The 16353-nt window shown below is 37.4% G+C and overlaps 1 protein-coding gene across 1 annotated transcript in view; it reads right to left on the bottom strand.

Moving 5' to 3' along the window:
• The window catches only part of ZSWIM6 (zinc finger SWIM-type containing 6), a 193952-nt gene that overhangs the window by 56299 nt on the left and 121300 nt on the right, over positions 1 to 16353 (bottom strand). The window contains exon 2 of the mRNA XM_041765126.1: positions 11784 to 12140. Coding sequence (XP_041621060.1) covers positions 11784 to 12140 — 357 coding nt within the window. The remainder of the gene's footprint in view (positions 1 to 11783; positions 12141 to 16353) is intronic.

Here is a 16353-nt window from a genome sequence, read left to right as displayed (position 1 = left end):
AGGGGTTGAGAGATGGATGAGTTTTGGGGTTAAATAACTGGATGAGATACTGGACAACTCAGTAACACACAGATCAGAGCACAATCAGGTTAGAGGATAGGAGGGGCAGTGTTTAGGTCCTGACTTCAGTTTCAGACACGATAAATTTAAAGTATCTTTGAGACAGCCAAAAAGAGGAGAAAGGTTTTCAAGTAGGGAACTGAATATTCACAGGAGGCTCTACAGGACAAGAACATTTAAGTTAGAGCCCTAAGGAAAGCCAACATTTAAAGACTAGGAAAGACTAGGAAAGAAAATGAGTGAGGATGGCAATGGGAATGAGTGACCTGTTAGGAAGAGCTGGAGAGACTGGTTCTTCCAGAAGTAAGGCAGAAATAGTCATTCCAAATAGGTAAGTAGGTATTAAAGCTCCAGAGAGCAAGGATTATAGCTGCCCTGCTCACCACCACTTCCTGACACCTAACTAGTTTTTGCCTCTATCAGGAATGGAAGTAGGGGGAAGGAGGAAGGAGAAAGACCTGTGTACATTCCTCCCGAGAAAAGGATTCCTACCAAAAAAGAACAAGTGCTAAAGCATCTTCACATACATTTATCTCATTTTCTCCTCACCACGATCCTAGCGGTGAGTAAACATTATGATCCCTATTTTACAGAAAGAGAAACAGGTTCAGGGTGATTATGACTTGTCCACAGCTACAATGCCAAATCCATCTTCTGGTTCTCTCCCCTGCTGAAGAATACACCCCAGAACCTTGAAACTAAATTGAGCCAAAAAGGTATCGAAGCAGGCATTATCAGGCGTAAATCAAACAGAAATATAAGGATACTGGGATGTTTGTGAGCATTTGTTAGCACATTTCTCTTTCACAGGAAGACCTAAGGACACACAGTGCTATTAAGAGTCAACTACTAGGGCTACATCTGTATCCCACAGGGACTGGGAGCCTGTCATACAGCCCATCCCCATGGTTCTAGAGACAGACACACACATACAAATGCACAAAGACAATCTAAATACATCAGAAGAGACTTTCCAAACAACTCATCTATATGCTCTCAACTTTCATATTTAAGCTGTTCCCAGTATCTTGCTAAAATCCTTCTGGGAAATCTGACACATGCTTCTTTAACCTCCTCATAGGGAAAATTCTGACAAGCTACTGATGATCCACACTCACTGTTCCTTCTAATAACCTGAGCTAAATAAATTCAATTTCTATCCTCACAGTGGTTATTTCCCTCAATTCTCTACTGGGGAATGAGGGCCAAGATCTACTAGGAATCCTGCCCCCAAAGGACTTGGATGGGGACTGACTGTCCTATGTTGTAGTACAAGGCATGCTACCCTTCCTCCTTCACTGCTTGGGTCACAACCATCTGAGACTTGACTTTTCTGTTTGGCACATAAATATTCAAATATTTTAAGTAGATTTCAATTCGGTTTAGAGAAAATTCCACTCTCCTTGGCCTAAAATGGCAAAGGGGTCAACATTGATATATTTTAAAAACTTCAGAATATCCTCTTACTTTTGTTCATACTAAAAAAGAAAAATGTTAGAAAGAATAATCCTGGAATCACTTTTAATTGGCTTAAAATATACAATGCATTTTTTCCTTAAAATCCAATAGGTTTGAAAACACTATCCCATTTTTGTTTAAATATGATAACTTTTTAATTTTCTTTAATGGATCATTTACTTTACACACATACAGATTTTTGTTCTGCCTAGGTGTAGGAAGGTATTTAACAGCAAATGTATAAATACATGAATAATGTTTCTCAAGTTAAGAAAACCAAGGGTTTTATGTTTTGAGGGCAGGAGGAGTATGGTAAGCTAGTGTCAGAATTAACATATTTCTTAAAGAGTATGGGGGGAACGAAGAGACACTGCAGAGGGAAAATGGCCCATAGATAAAATTTTACTGCAAATCATTCAATAAAGTCTACACATGAGCTGAGAGGATATGTGGGGTTCCTAATTCTGGATTAGAATTCGCAAGATTTCAGTTCTAGGCACAGGTGGGAAAACTACACGTCATCCAGCAAATCACTTAAGCTCCTCAGACCTCCATTTCCTCAAACCTAAAATTCTATAACGTAGTAATAAAAGATTAACTAGGTGATAAGAATTAGAAATCTTCCCATGGGAGTGTGTAGAAAACATCCTCACTTAGTTTAACTATTTAAATCTTAATATGTCTTGATTATATGCATGTAAGCGCTGTCTAAGCCTTGTATAAAATGTAGATTTGCAAAATTTATTTCCACTTATTAGTGGTTATCTATAAATAAAGACAAACATTCACATTTAGCTTTGAGAAAGGTATGCAAAGAAAAACATTATTCATGTGTTTATACATCTGGTAGTAGATATTCCCCCAAATTGGGCAGGAACTAGAATCTATGTATGTAAATTAAATGGTCCATTAAAGTGTTTTAAAACCTATCATATCTTTTACCCTTATTTATATTTATAATTATAAATGCCATAACTTTTACAACTGTATAATTAATCTTTGTGAGCATTTTATGACCAAAGCTTAATTCTACAAAGTTTCAAGCCTTCAGGGAAAGTGAAATTATCTGATTAAAAAAAAAAAAAAAGTCCAACAGTTTAACTGTCTCTCATTCCCAGCTAGGGATGTGTGAATTTCACTTACCCTGTACACTGGTTATGACTATATCATAGGAAGAGAGCAAATGGTGAATTCGTGGACATGAAGGACCACTGTCCATGTCCTTGGCTTCCTCTGTCTACTACTTGCTTTGCTTCTGATTTAGTTTTGATTTACCTCAATACCAAACTCCCTTATCCTGGGAATTCTCAAAATTAAGAGTATATCAAAATTCCTGAGGCACACTGTGAAAAACAATGGATCCCCAGGCACCACTTCAGAAATACTAAATCCGAATCTTTGCCAAGGGGGTAGGAAGATGATCCCGTATTTGGAGAGAATGTTAAACATGGTGGCACATTGTAGATCTTCATACTGGAAAGTATTCAGGCTCCAGAGGCATCAGACACCTCTCCAGCACACTGAATAAGGTGTATTTAAAACACACCAAATGAAGTATCTGTCTCATGTCAAGGAAACAGCTGCGTCTAAGCATTAAGCAGCACCAAAGCATTCTGCAAATTTTAAACTGAGAAACCAAGACACATTCACAACTGGCTTATGCTATGTTTGGTATGTAGAATTATTCACAGCTTTGGGTTCTAATAGAGAACTTAATGCTTTCTTTTCTTAATCTGCTGGAAAACAAATCAAACAAAAAAGAAATGAAAGGCTTTAGTTTACCTCCTCATATTAACTGTGACCTAACTGCTTCAGTAATACAGTTGTCCAAATAATACTTTAACCACTTATATTTATGTATAAGTGGGGGTTTTTTGGTTAAAATTAAATGGTCAATTTCAGTCTATAAAGGCAGAATGCAAGGCAATGTCTACACTGCAGGAGTGATTAATTCAGCCTCTTTTAGGGGGCCTAGAGGAATGCAATTGCCTAAAGTTTCACGGACCACTGTTAAAGCCAGGAAACGTTAAGTCTGTGACTTAACAAAGTCACCAGTATACCTGTCTTACAAGCTGAAGGCAAAATCCTGACATCAACCACAGGCACCGAGATGGGAAAAGGCAAGGCAGCAAATTTTAGTGATATACTCAAAAAAACATTTACATTTTATTCTTCCTTAAACCCTCATTTTAAAGTAATGGCTAATGCCTTCATTTCGATTTACAATTCTGTGATAGCTACAACACTCAGATCCTTCCTCACCTTCCATTCTCTGTGGCCAGCCTATATAATGTTACTGCAATGACAGAAGTGTGATGTCCTCTGCTGCAGGAGCTGTTAGAGACAGCCCATCTTCTTTCTTTATCTCAGAGGCTACTGACAGGGGGAGCCCTGGCATGTGCTAGGCTGTGCTCCCTCAGTAAGCCACCTTTGGCATTTGCCAAAGAGGTTAAGTAAATAGCACTGTCAACAGCATAGATCTCAAGGGAATTCACATAGGCCATCACAGGGTTTATAGCTCCTCCTATATCATTTTCCTCTCATCTGACTTTCTCATTTCCTACCATCAGTGAACTTACCTCAAAAGTTCAATAATAAACTATTCATGTACAGAAATAATGTCTTTTATAAGGATGAAAAGCAGTAAAGCACTTGAACACTCTCCATGCTCATTTAAAAATGCACAGTATAAACACGAAGTGCATAACAGGTAGGTCATTTTCTATAACTTAGCTAAAAATGTATTACTCAGTACACAAACATAAATATCTAAATGCAGAGTTCTCAGAAAGTCTTATTTTTATATAACCCAACTCTTCAGATTCATTAAATCTATGTTTGCAAGCTTCGAGAATAGTTTGCTCAGATTATTTTTTAAAATGTTGTTTAAAAACCAGCTTACAAATATTTTCCTCAACTATCTACCACTGCCCTGAAGACTCATGTCATTGGACTCCTCACAATGTCAGTGATAATGACAATTCAGATTTACTTCTTTAACCTTCCTGACCTTATGAAACAGGTATTCTTTATTGTCCATGTTTTACAAATTAAAAAAATGATGTCTGAAGAGATTCAGTTACCTGACCCCAGTAATAGAGCTGGAGAGCAAAGGTTTTGTTGCTTAGGCTAACTTCTAAGCTCATCAACACTTTGAGGGTCTCACACTGAGAGAGATTTGTGGGGGAGATGGGAACAAACTCCCTCATTTGTGGAGGAGATAGGAACAAGCTCATGGAGCCAACGTGAAGAGAGATGTGAGGTCAGTTAAAGGACAGAGGACTGGTGAGGAAACAGATCACAGCTGGTAGCAGATTCTTTGTAAAGCATGAGAGTGAGGAGTGTCAGAGATGACTACAGTGTGTGAGGGAAGGCATGATTTGGAGGTGAAAAGAAAAAGAATGAAGGATATTGGGCTAAAAGAAAATAGGTTGTCTCTGCTGTTACCCTAGCTAATTCCTCATGGGCCAGAGATGTGATTCCTCTAAATTAAGACACCTAAGTTCTAAGATTACTTTTGCTGAAGTGAAATGTTTTTTCATGTGAAGACAGTCATTTATGTGATTGTGCATTCCATCAATTTTGTAAAAAAAAAAAAAATTAAAATCATGTTAGAGAAATATCTAGTTTCAGTTTAAATGTAAACTTAGTGATTTTTGGAGGAAAACTGGGCAATAATTACTCAAAAATGCATGTTCTACTTGTTCTGGCATTTCTATTACTAAGAACCTATTATTCAAAAATATTTGCACAAATTTAAACATGTGTGCACACATACATACACACACACAGGATAGGTACAGTAGTACTGCATATGGTAGTGAAAAAACAGAAACAACTTCAAAATCATTCAGTAGGTTAATGGTTAAATATACCCATACTATGGAATACTATACAACATTTAAAACAGTAATAGAGCTGTTTCGTAACTAACCTAAGATACCCATCATATATTACGAGAAAAAAGGCAAAATGCAGAAAAATATTTTTAATTTTTTTAAAAAACTACCTATGTGTCTGCATAAAGAAAGCTGTCTCAAATAATACAAACCACCCTGTCAGCAGTAGTTGCCTTTGGGGGTAAGAGAGCTGTTGGAGACTACGGAGGGGAGCTGTGGGAGAAGGAGCCAAAGAGAATCTGTCTTTTCATCTTCATATAATTCTATACTACTATACATTTTCCCAACATACTTTTTTATTTTATTTTTTTTCAACATACTTTTTTATAATTGATTTACATTTCCTCTAAGTATCACACTGCTGCACTTTAGGAGAGCAAATTCAATTCTCTCCTACAGGAGATATTTGCAAATTGTATTAATCACCAGTAGATTTTACCTTTGTTTCACCAAATGTCAATGCCTGAATATTCTATGATAGAAAGAATATGCTTGTAATAACCAAATTCTCTCCGTAGGATACTTGTAAAAACTGGTTGCTAAATCAAGCCCAATTACAATGAACACGACCATCCACGGGGAAACAAAAAGGAAGAAAGATGTGACATAAGTCCTCCATCAAACAACTCCAACTGTCACTCACTGCTAGATTTGGAACATGCATGTGTACTGGAATAAATCTCCAAGTTCCCAATAAGAACAAACGGAATGAAAAATGACAGTGATACTTTTCATTTAACAAATTCCGAGGACCTAGTTTCTAAAGTATTGACCTTAGGGAAGCTACTAAGATACACAAGTCATAGTTTCAGCCAGCCGTGATGGAGTTTACTTAAACAATCAACTAAAAATAAGCTACCTACACAACAAACACAGGACTGCTGAGTAGGTCTGCTTGTTTGTTTGGAATCTCTAAGAGAGCCTGAATGGACTGATATATAAGATGGCTGGGACACAGAGGCATTTCGAGTCTAAGTTAAGCAGGACTGGCAGGCATGAATGGAATTTATGGTGTTGGTTTTATTAGAACTACACTCAAACAAATTGAAATGTCTGATGAAAGAACACCACATAAATGCACACATGGGTAGAACTACAGGAGGGCACCTTTGCAGCATGATACTAGATGCCTCCTGTGTCTCTGTAGAACTATCACCACCAAAGTCATAAAATCAGACGTGGAAGAGATCTTACATGCCATGGGTCGAATGCATCGGACACAGCACATATCTCTTTTACTTTTGGATGACTGAAATGGTATTTCTGGGCACGTGACGACCCTGAAATCAGGGAAGAGTCTAGCCTACTTTTTGGAACTGGTCCAAGCTCTAGGAGTGAAAGGGCCACTGAAATAACACCCCTCCCCGACCCTGCTCCAAGTCTGGACCAATGCCAGCTTTCCCTCAGTCTATCCTTCTTTGTGGTAATGTGCCCAGGACAAGCTAGCTCATGGGTGGAGGTGTCACTAAACAACATGAAGAGAGAAAGGAGAAGAAAAACATGCCAGAAAGTCAGAGGAAAGTAAGATGACCTCCGACTCTGATATCCATCCCCCAACTGGTTTCTTCTCTCTTCTTTGAGTACTTCTAATATCCCAAACATGGGGTAAACTCAGTTACGTTTTATTATGATGATGATGATGATGATTATACATGTATATCTTCTTAAAATTGTCCCAATGCTATTAGAGGAAATCATGACCATTTTAAATGAGAAAAAATGAGTCTGACTCAAGGCCACTCAGGTAACACAAAGTAGAGACACTACTGGACTCTATGCCTTCGGATTTTAAGTTTAATGTTCTGTCCCTATACCATGATTTACCAATCTATTTAATACGTCTCCTTTAATAGGAAACATAAAGGACCAGAAAAGGCAGAGTTAACTAAGAGTGGACTAGCACTTGGAAATCAGTAAATTTCTAGAGAAGTAGTTAGCAAAGATACCAGCATCTTTTTTAAGAATGTGGAAGCTGGAAAATTTTATTAGAATATAAAACCAAAAGCAAACAATTTTGCTGAAAAAAAATGCGAAACTACAACCAGTAATCTCCTTGGAGAGCCATTAACATCAACTATCTTACAGCCACTATTTAGCATACAGTAGCTAGTTTTATAATCTAATCAAAATTACTTGGGGGAAATTTTATAAAAACACAATGAAATGCAAAAAAAAAAAAAGTCTACTGAAAAGGACTGAACTATTACAATAACTAAGTCTATATATTCCAACTACCTTCACTGAATCTGTGACCTTGGATATCAGTAACCCATTCTCTTCAGTTTTTTCCTCTCAAAACTACTACAATTATAAACTTGCAACACCAAGCTGATAAGGAAACTGTTAGGAATAATGCACCTGAAATTGTCTTGAAAAAGCTTTTAATTCCTCACAATAAAATTCTTGTAAAAATAAAATATTTCAGAGTAGACTGACCCTAAGGTGCCCAACCCCTCATGTAGTCAAAAATCCACATATACTTTTGGCTGCCCCAAAACTTAACTACTAATAGCCTACAGTTCACTAGAAGCCTTACCAATAATGTTGACAGCTGATGAACATGTATTTTATGTATTATATACTGTATGCTTATCATAAAGACAGAAAAAGAAAATATAAGAAAATGTGTAATAGAAAATACATTTATAGCAAGATACATATAATACTGAAAAAATCCAGATGTAAGTAGAACTGTGCAGTTCAAATCCAGGTTGTTCAAGGGTCAACTGTAATAAGGAAAAGCAACCAACAGAATCTTAAGTAGTATTAGGATGCGTTCACAGGTAGAACAAATAACCCTACTGTTATCAACATAGTTTGTAATTATTTACAAATTATGATTTTCTTCTAAAAAGGATTTGGATAAGATAAACTTCTTTGTCTTTAAGATACCTATTAAGATAACTGAAATCTAAATCCTATCCGGACTGTATTTATACAGCCAAGTAAAAGTAATTCTTCTCCTTAAAAGAAAACTTAACTCTTACCAATATTTGTGTTTAAGAGGACATCTTTCTTCTTAAAGGAAACACACACACACACACACACACACACACACACACACACAAGACCATACAAAAAAAAGTACTGCTTTAACAGTCTGGAGAATGCTTTGGAGGTGTTAGGAAGCTGGTGAGATCATGTAGTCAGATAACTGCAAAAACACTTTTAATCCCACCCTCTAGTAAGTCATCAATCTAACAGTTAAAATAAGACCCTCCAGGGAGCAGACTCCCCATTCTGTCACTTAAGGTCATGGCCTACTTCCTACCTCTCTTCTTTTTACCACTTGTCACATGAGGATGGAAGGCAGGAAGGGGACTCATATAATTGGCCCGCTGCCAGGCTAGGAGCGAATCTGATGACAAATTAAGTGAAGAGGAAGCAGGTCGGATAAAGTGCTCAAGTTCCCTGCTCTCGTGAAGCTGCTTTCATACAAAGGTATTTGAAAATCACATTAAGCCTAAAGCTAACCTGCATTCTGTCCTTGCTATTTCCTTAGATAACTTTTTCTTCTAATTTTAGAAACTCTGAAAGAACTATAATGTTATATGAACACTTTCTTGCATCCAACTTTCAGTGACATTGATTCATTAGTCTTACTATTTCAACATGGAAATGAATTTTCGAAGCTATTAGATAAGAAACTCTGGGGCTACTGTTCTTCAGAACAAGGAAGACATATGCAGAACAAACAACTGATTGTTGATGTGGACCTCTGGTTAAACTGAAACTCAGAGAATAATATAACCCTATTCAGGAAAAAAACAGAACACATAAAAGTTTAAAGAAACGATATAGCCTATTCTTCCGCCTCCACTGAACAATTTAATAAGAAGCCACAGATAGGCTCCTGAGAAATCTCAGAGATGACTGTTAGCTGGCCTGAATTTTCACAAAGGAACAAGATTGAGGCAGGTGATAGGACAGAGCAGGAGCCTACCTGAAAAAGTCCTTTGAGTGCATATGCTTTTGGTGGGTCAAAGGTACTTCTGTGCCACAGTTGTTTACAATACTGTTATTTAACACTGGCACTCTACCAAGTAAAATGCTTTATCCACTTTAATAAAGCTGAGCCTAACACGGGGAGTATTAGAAGAAATATGGCTATATGGATGTTCCTCTGACATAAAAGCCATTTTAAAAGTATCTTACAGCATCAGGAGACTTGTAAAAGAATGTTCACAGTAGCTCTATTCAAAACAAGATCCATCAATAGCGGAATGGACGAACAGTGATGTTCTCCTAGCTAGAATATTCTAGAGTTGTGCTGTCCAATAAGGTAGCCGCTAGCCACACATGGCTATTAGGCATTTGCATTGTGACTACGCTGTGGTTTGAAATATACTATAAATATAGAACAGACATGAGATTTCAAAGACTTAATATGAACAAAGAATAAACTGTCAATTCTTTGTTGCATTCATATTTATTAATATTGAGATAAAACATTATTTGATTTACTGGTCTCTTTTTAAATAGGCTACTAGAATATCAAACATGTGGTTCACGTTATGTTTCTATTGGACAGTGCTGCCCTAGAACAATGAAAATGAATGACCTATAGGTACATAAAACAATAGCATAAATCTTACAAACATGATTTGAATTAAAGTCAGGTAAAACTAAAACTAGTGTTTAATAATGTCAACAACAAAACACAAACCACCATGGAAGTGATTACCATAAAAACCAGGCAGTGGTTACTATGGGGAAGAGAAAGGAGCTTGTGATAGGGGATATATGGAACTCTCTCTCAAGTGTGGAGAGTAGTCTATTTTTGGGACCTGGATGTTGGTTCACTTTATTAATCTGCATTCATATTTTATGTACTTTTCTACATGTTTTATCTCACAATTTAAAAGGTTTTCAAGAAATAACTTTAAACTTGCTTTCTTAAACATTTGTATTAACCAAAGCAATTAATGACTTTGAAGAAACCTAAAAAAAAAATAGAACTGAGTGACTGGTCCTAGATCTCAAATCAATATAACCAAAGAAATGAAAAATGTTAGGCCCCAGAGGTGCGTAGTCATCACTGTGTTACGTTCTTCCATATATTTTAAAGTATTTTAAAAATTATGTCTAAATGTTTTTAAGGCACTGCAACCTATAATTTAACCATATTATTTATCCTGTGTTAATGTGCCCCATGAAATAGGTGATGGGCATCTTTCTGACAAGTTGCACATATATTCTTGTAAGTCAACATATTTGCAATGTACAAAATAAGGAGCTGATCAATGTGTTTACAAATAAGTGAGATACTGTGTTCAGTGTAGAAATATCCAAAAGAAACCATTTTTGAGATTTCTTATACACAATGATAGTTATCTCCTAAATTCTCTCTGAACAAGTTGTAATATTTTTCTAAAATTAATTTATTTTCTTATTATGAGGCATTCTGACAGAAATGTCCTACTTTGGGAGTGCCTGTGTAGTTCAGATGATTAAGTGTCCGACTCTTCATTTCACCTCAGGTCATCATCTCAGGGTTGTGAGACTGAGCCCCATGTTGGGCTCTGTGCTGGGCATGGAGTCTGCTTAAGATTCTACCCCTCTTAAAAAAAAAAAAAGATTCTATCCTTCTGTCTTTCCCCCATCACCCTCTCTACCTCTCTAAAAGAGGGAGGGAGGGGAGGGGGAGAGGGAGGGAAGGAAGGAAGGAAGGAAGGAAGGAAGGAAGGAAGGAAGGAAGGAAGGAAGACGGAGGAAGGGAGAGAGGGAAGGAGGGAGGAGGGAGGGAGGGAGGGAGGGAGGGAGGGAAGGAAGGAAGGAAGGAAGGAAGGAAGGAAGGAAGGAAGAGGGAGAGAGGGAGGGAGGGAGGGAAGGAGGAAGGGAGGGAAGGAGGGAAGGAGGGAAGGAGGAAGGGAGGGAGGGAAGAAATGTCCTACTTTGGAAAACAAATTTTAAAAGAAATTGAAAAAAAATCTAGAGTATATGCAAGTTAGTTTACTGACAAAGGCTCAAAACGTGAATTAAATGACTAGTCAGTATTTCCCATAACTAATTTATCTAGTATTTGATGAAATTTTACCAAATGAAATAGTTTAAGAGCCAAGCTTTATTAAATGAGAAATTCTTCTGAGCACAAAAGGCTTGGTATTCCAGCAGAATACACACAACACTTTGAAAGAAATGTTTTATGATGCAAAACTAAATTTAAAGAAATCTCTCTCAGTTATGTCCATTATACTTCAATAATAAAAAATAATTTAAAAAATCTTTTTAAATCTCTCTTGGTTACCTAAGAGCAATGCTGATGACCTAGATTCACATTTAATTCATTTTTATGCAGAAGAACTTTATTTATAAGTGAAAAAGAACACGGTAAAAAAATCTACAGAATGAATGTCTGTAACTCACCGTGAACTTGGTTGATTTCTGAATTCTGAGAAAGAATTTCATCTGCTAATTTCTGAGCAGTTGGCAAAACTTCCGTGTGGTGCACTGTGATCAAATACTGTACAAACTTTTGTAGTTGGTCTCGATTCATTTGAAAGAGAGTCTCTGAAATGGGAAGATGGAGTTTGACCTGCTCTGGCTTGCGGATGCGGTATAGAGACAGCGCCACAACATGAGCACAATAAAATATGTCCTTGTTTCCACAGCTGCAGGTCACTGAGGTAATCTTGCAACGATCAAAGCTGATGGCCACGTTGCAAACAGTTTCTGGCTCCGATTGTATTGCAGGTTCTGTCACTGTGCCACTCAAGTGGAAACCTGTGTGAGAGAAAGGAAGGAGAAAGTTTAGCTGCTGTATTCAGATCCTATGAAGTACTTCTAATTCTTTGAAACACGCAGTACTTGACAACTGCAAGAAAAAAAAATTTTCATTTTCAAGTAAAAGCATCCAGGCCACTCAAACATCCTCCCTACCTCCCCTTCTCGACATCTTACAGGTAAAAAAGGAAATGGTATTCCGCAGACGTACTCAAGTATTTGATACACCAAAGCAAGAATACTAATAGCAATACACTGCCATCAAACCTATAAGAAGTTGTTAGATCACAGCTAATAAGCCATAATTACTCTGAATCTGTTATATACCTGACAAAAATCAGTGGTTTTCTTCCCTTAAAAAAAAAAAACAAAAAACTTTTCAAAGTAGGGTAGGCCAGCTTGGTTTCTGCTCAACAAACTCCTCCCTACCCTCAACCTTTATTCTAGGCAGCCACTAGCATCCTCCAACCAACAATGCAACTCTGGAGTGGGTCTTTCACACAACACTGATCAGACGAATTTCTTTATTTAGTAAGTCTTTATGTAACGTGCATAACACATGCCCCAATACAGCAATGTCTATGAGCAATGTCTACTGGTGGAACTGCAAAAGCCCATCAAAGCTCATTCAAACCACAGTCTGAGTAGCTCATGATGAGCTACATGTTTAAACATGCTTGAACATATTCACACAAACACACACATGAGCACACAAAATCACCAAGTGGAAAGGGGCTTTACAACTTAGATCTACACACAAATCCTCCACACCCTCCAGGACTAATAATAGCCACGTGGCCACTGCTTATAATGGTCCAGAGACACTCACCGTATGAAGAGCTTACAGCCAACTGAAAATTGCCTGCCTATGTGGACAGGGGACAAAACCTCCTCACTATTTTGCCATAAATATATGGAAAGCTAATTCTAAGTTTTGCTGTTGTTTTGGCACATCCACTTAGTTCCACCTTCCTCCTCTGACAGCCAAACTTGGAGGCAAGAGCTGAACCTTAAGGAGATCACTTTGGGAACCTCCAGGAGAGTGATCTACCTCAAGACTTTGGGTACCCAACAGAAACCAAAGATCAAAATGAAGCCTCTGGCTCTCTTCCAGCTTTCCACTATCTATGCTACTAGAATAAAGTTCATGAAGCAGGGCACTGTCTTCATTCACAAAGAGAAAGATCTTTACTATGAAGGAAATCTGAGAGGGATGGTAGGTGCAGGACATGAGACTGACAGCTGATGATGCCTAAAATTCACATGTGAGACACTTGAACCCTACGTATGGTCTCCCCCAAGGGATGATAATCAGGGCAGAGAGTCGGAAGAAACACTACTCACTACTCAAAGGATATCTTTCAGAGTAATATAATTTCATCCTAATAATTTGTATTTAGTAACTTAGTGGAAAGAGAAAAGTGTGGTAATAATTTTACCAAATTAATCAAATTAAAGAGAACAATCCCTAAAAACAAGTCACTAGTAAACTTCATGATAAAAAACCTACAGAACTGTAATACGATAACTTTACAAAGAGATTATATCCCTGTTTCAGAATGAATATTCCAGTCTCTTTTATCTCTTTCAGTCAAGAAGTTTTTGAATACAACAATTAAAGATACATAGTGATGTAAAATCATATTTTTTTAAAAATTAACATATTTTCCCATGGGGAAATAAAGTCACAAAAAAAGGTAAACCCCTAAGAAAATTTCAAAAGTGAAGAATAATAAGGGCAAACTTATCTTATTATATACCAGATGCACTGTAAGCATCCAGTAATTAGAAATCAATGGGACAGGCACAGATTAAGATAGAAACAAAACAAAACAAAACAATGGATCATAAGAGACAATTCGAAGAGTCCTCAAGTATATTCTGTACATTTAGTGCAAGGGATCTCTCAACATTTTCCACCTGTAACATACATATATATATACAAAGAAACCAACTATAGGGGCAGCCACAGCGGTACAGTGGTTTAGCACCGCCTGCAGCCCAGGGTGTGATCCTGGAGACCCAGGATCGAGTCCCATGTCAGGCTCCCTGCATGGAGCCTGCTTCTCCCTCTGCCCATGTCTCTGCATCTCTCTCTGAATGAATAAATAAATAAATCTTAAAACACACACACACACACACACACACACACAATTGTAACTATGGGGAAAGATTTATCATAAATTGTTTATAAAATTGATCTCTCCAGGGATCCCTGGGTGGCGCAGCGGTTTAGCGCCTGCCTTTGGCCCAGGGCGCGATCCTGGAGACCCAGGATCGAATCCCACGTCGGGCTCCCGGTGCATGGAGCCTGCTTCTCCCTCTGCCTATGTCTCTGCCTCTCTCTCTCTCTCTCTGTGACTATCATAAATAAATAAATTAAAAAAAAAATTTTTAAAAATTGATCTCTCCAGCTTAACACTATCATCTCTCTCCTGGTCCACCAAAGTCAACATCTTTGTCTTTCCATGAAAGTGATATTGGAGAACTTCTCCAATCACAGGCTAAGCCAAGACAATTGAAGATCCAAGAGTTAGACTAGTTAGTATTTAGTCTGTAAGGGTATAACATAATGGGTGCTTCAAAAGAGACTGAGTTGAATACCAGAGAAGAGGCCCTAAAGAAAAGTGATGAATCCTCAAATAGTTTTGCAGGAAACTGCTTAAGATGTTTAAGTCAGAAAGAAAGAAGTACACTGAATGCTGCTATCATGAAATTATGCCAAAGGAAAAACTCATTACTCAATTTCATTACAACAAATATTTACTATTCTCATATAGTCTTTTAAAAAGCAAACTATAAAATACTGTGACTTCCAAAACAATTTAATTCAAGAGATTGTGAGAGCACACATAAACATATACATGTCTTACAGAGTAACACTTCATTAATCTGATACCATCAAAGATTAAGACATTTCATGAATGGTCATTTTCCAAGAAATTCCAGATTATCTTTCAAACACCCAAACTCCTTGAAGAATTCCAACCATTTTTCTTAGAAGTATTTCTAAATGTAAATTAAATACTACCCTGCCACCCTAATCAACTGGACCCATCTGGTGCTACCAAGAGAGTGGGCAACACTCCCTATAACAGGCAACTGCAGGTGGCAATATTTTTAAACGGGCTGTTTTTTTACTTTTCTCCACTTATCAGCCTTCCAAAGGACTCCTCTCCTATGTGGCTAGTCTTTTTCATTGAAAATTCTTTGTCCTCGGTCATCTGCACCTCTTATTTGACTACCTTGTGGCAACTATTAAACACTCTGAGGCTTATTTGTTTGGGGATTCCCCCTCTTCACTTTTAGGTTGGGATGGTTGATGTTGCTAAAGGCAACTGGCTTTACTTTAAATACAGGAAAATTACATACACACCTATAAGTGACAGCTGGTATATTGTTTTTTTTAGACTATACAAAACTGAGTCCGTATGTACGAAATCCATCAGGACTCACTTCAGGACTGCATGGTCGTCTCTGATTTGAGAAACCTTTGAAATTTTGACTCCCTCTCAGTTGGTCCTAAATCATTCCAGAGCACACCGCAAAAGAAACAAGAACATTCCTCCCTCAACAACCCCTAGACAGCTACATAAGCCATCCTTCCTCCACCTTGTACTCCCTACCAACAGCCAGTCTTATCTCTTAGAGAGTGGGTGACCTGAATCAAAATAATATTCTTAAGAATGGATTTTACCTTTCTGGAGTTCTGACAAACCTTGATGACCCACTGTTTTAGAATTGCAAATACAAAATCTCTTTCTGAAACAGTTAACTGTTCTATATGACAGACCTGAGGACAAAGAAAGGGGCAAGCAATTAATTCTCAAAGAACCAAATTTTTCATCCATAAACCTTTTCTTATAAATATATTTCTTTGACTTTATAATCTGTCAATGATAGTTAATCTCCTAAGAGCAAACTTCACAGGGCAAACTCTTTCATCACCAACAAGTTTTATCAGTGAGCCCAATAAAATGTTAGTATTCACATTCTCAATCTGCAGACCTGGAAAAAAAAAAAAAAAGCAGAAACCAAGGCACAGCACTGTAGAAGGTTTGGTAATAGAGACATTTTGATTCTGATCAGGCTCTCTCACTTAAATGCTGTGTGCTCTGGACATGTTCTTTAACCTTTCTGAGTCTTGTTCTATTCATTTGCAAAATGGGGCTAAAAACACCTCCTCCAGGTTGTTGTGGGGATTTAAATGAAA

This window comes from Vulpes lagopus, chromosome 8 (assembly GCF_018345385.1).
Source record: "Vulpes lagopus strain Blue_001 chromosome 8, ASM1834538v1, whole genome shotgun sequence".
Taxonomy (NCBI): domain Eukaryota; kingdom Metazoa; phylum Chordata; class Mammalia; order Carnivora; family Canidae; genus Vulpes; species Vulpes lagopus.
This window is presented reverse-complemented; position numbering and strand designations above follow the sequence as displayed.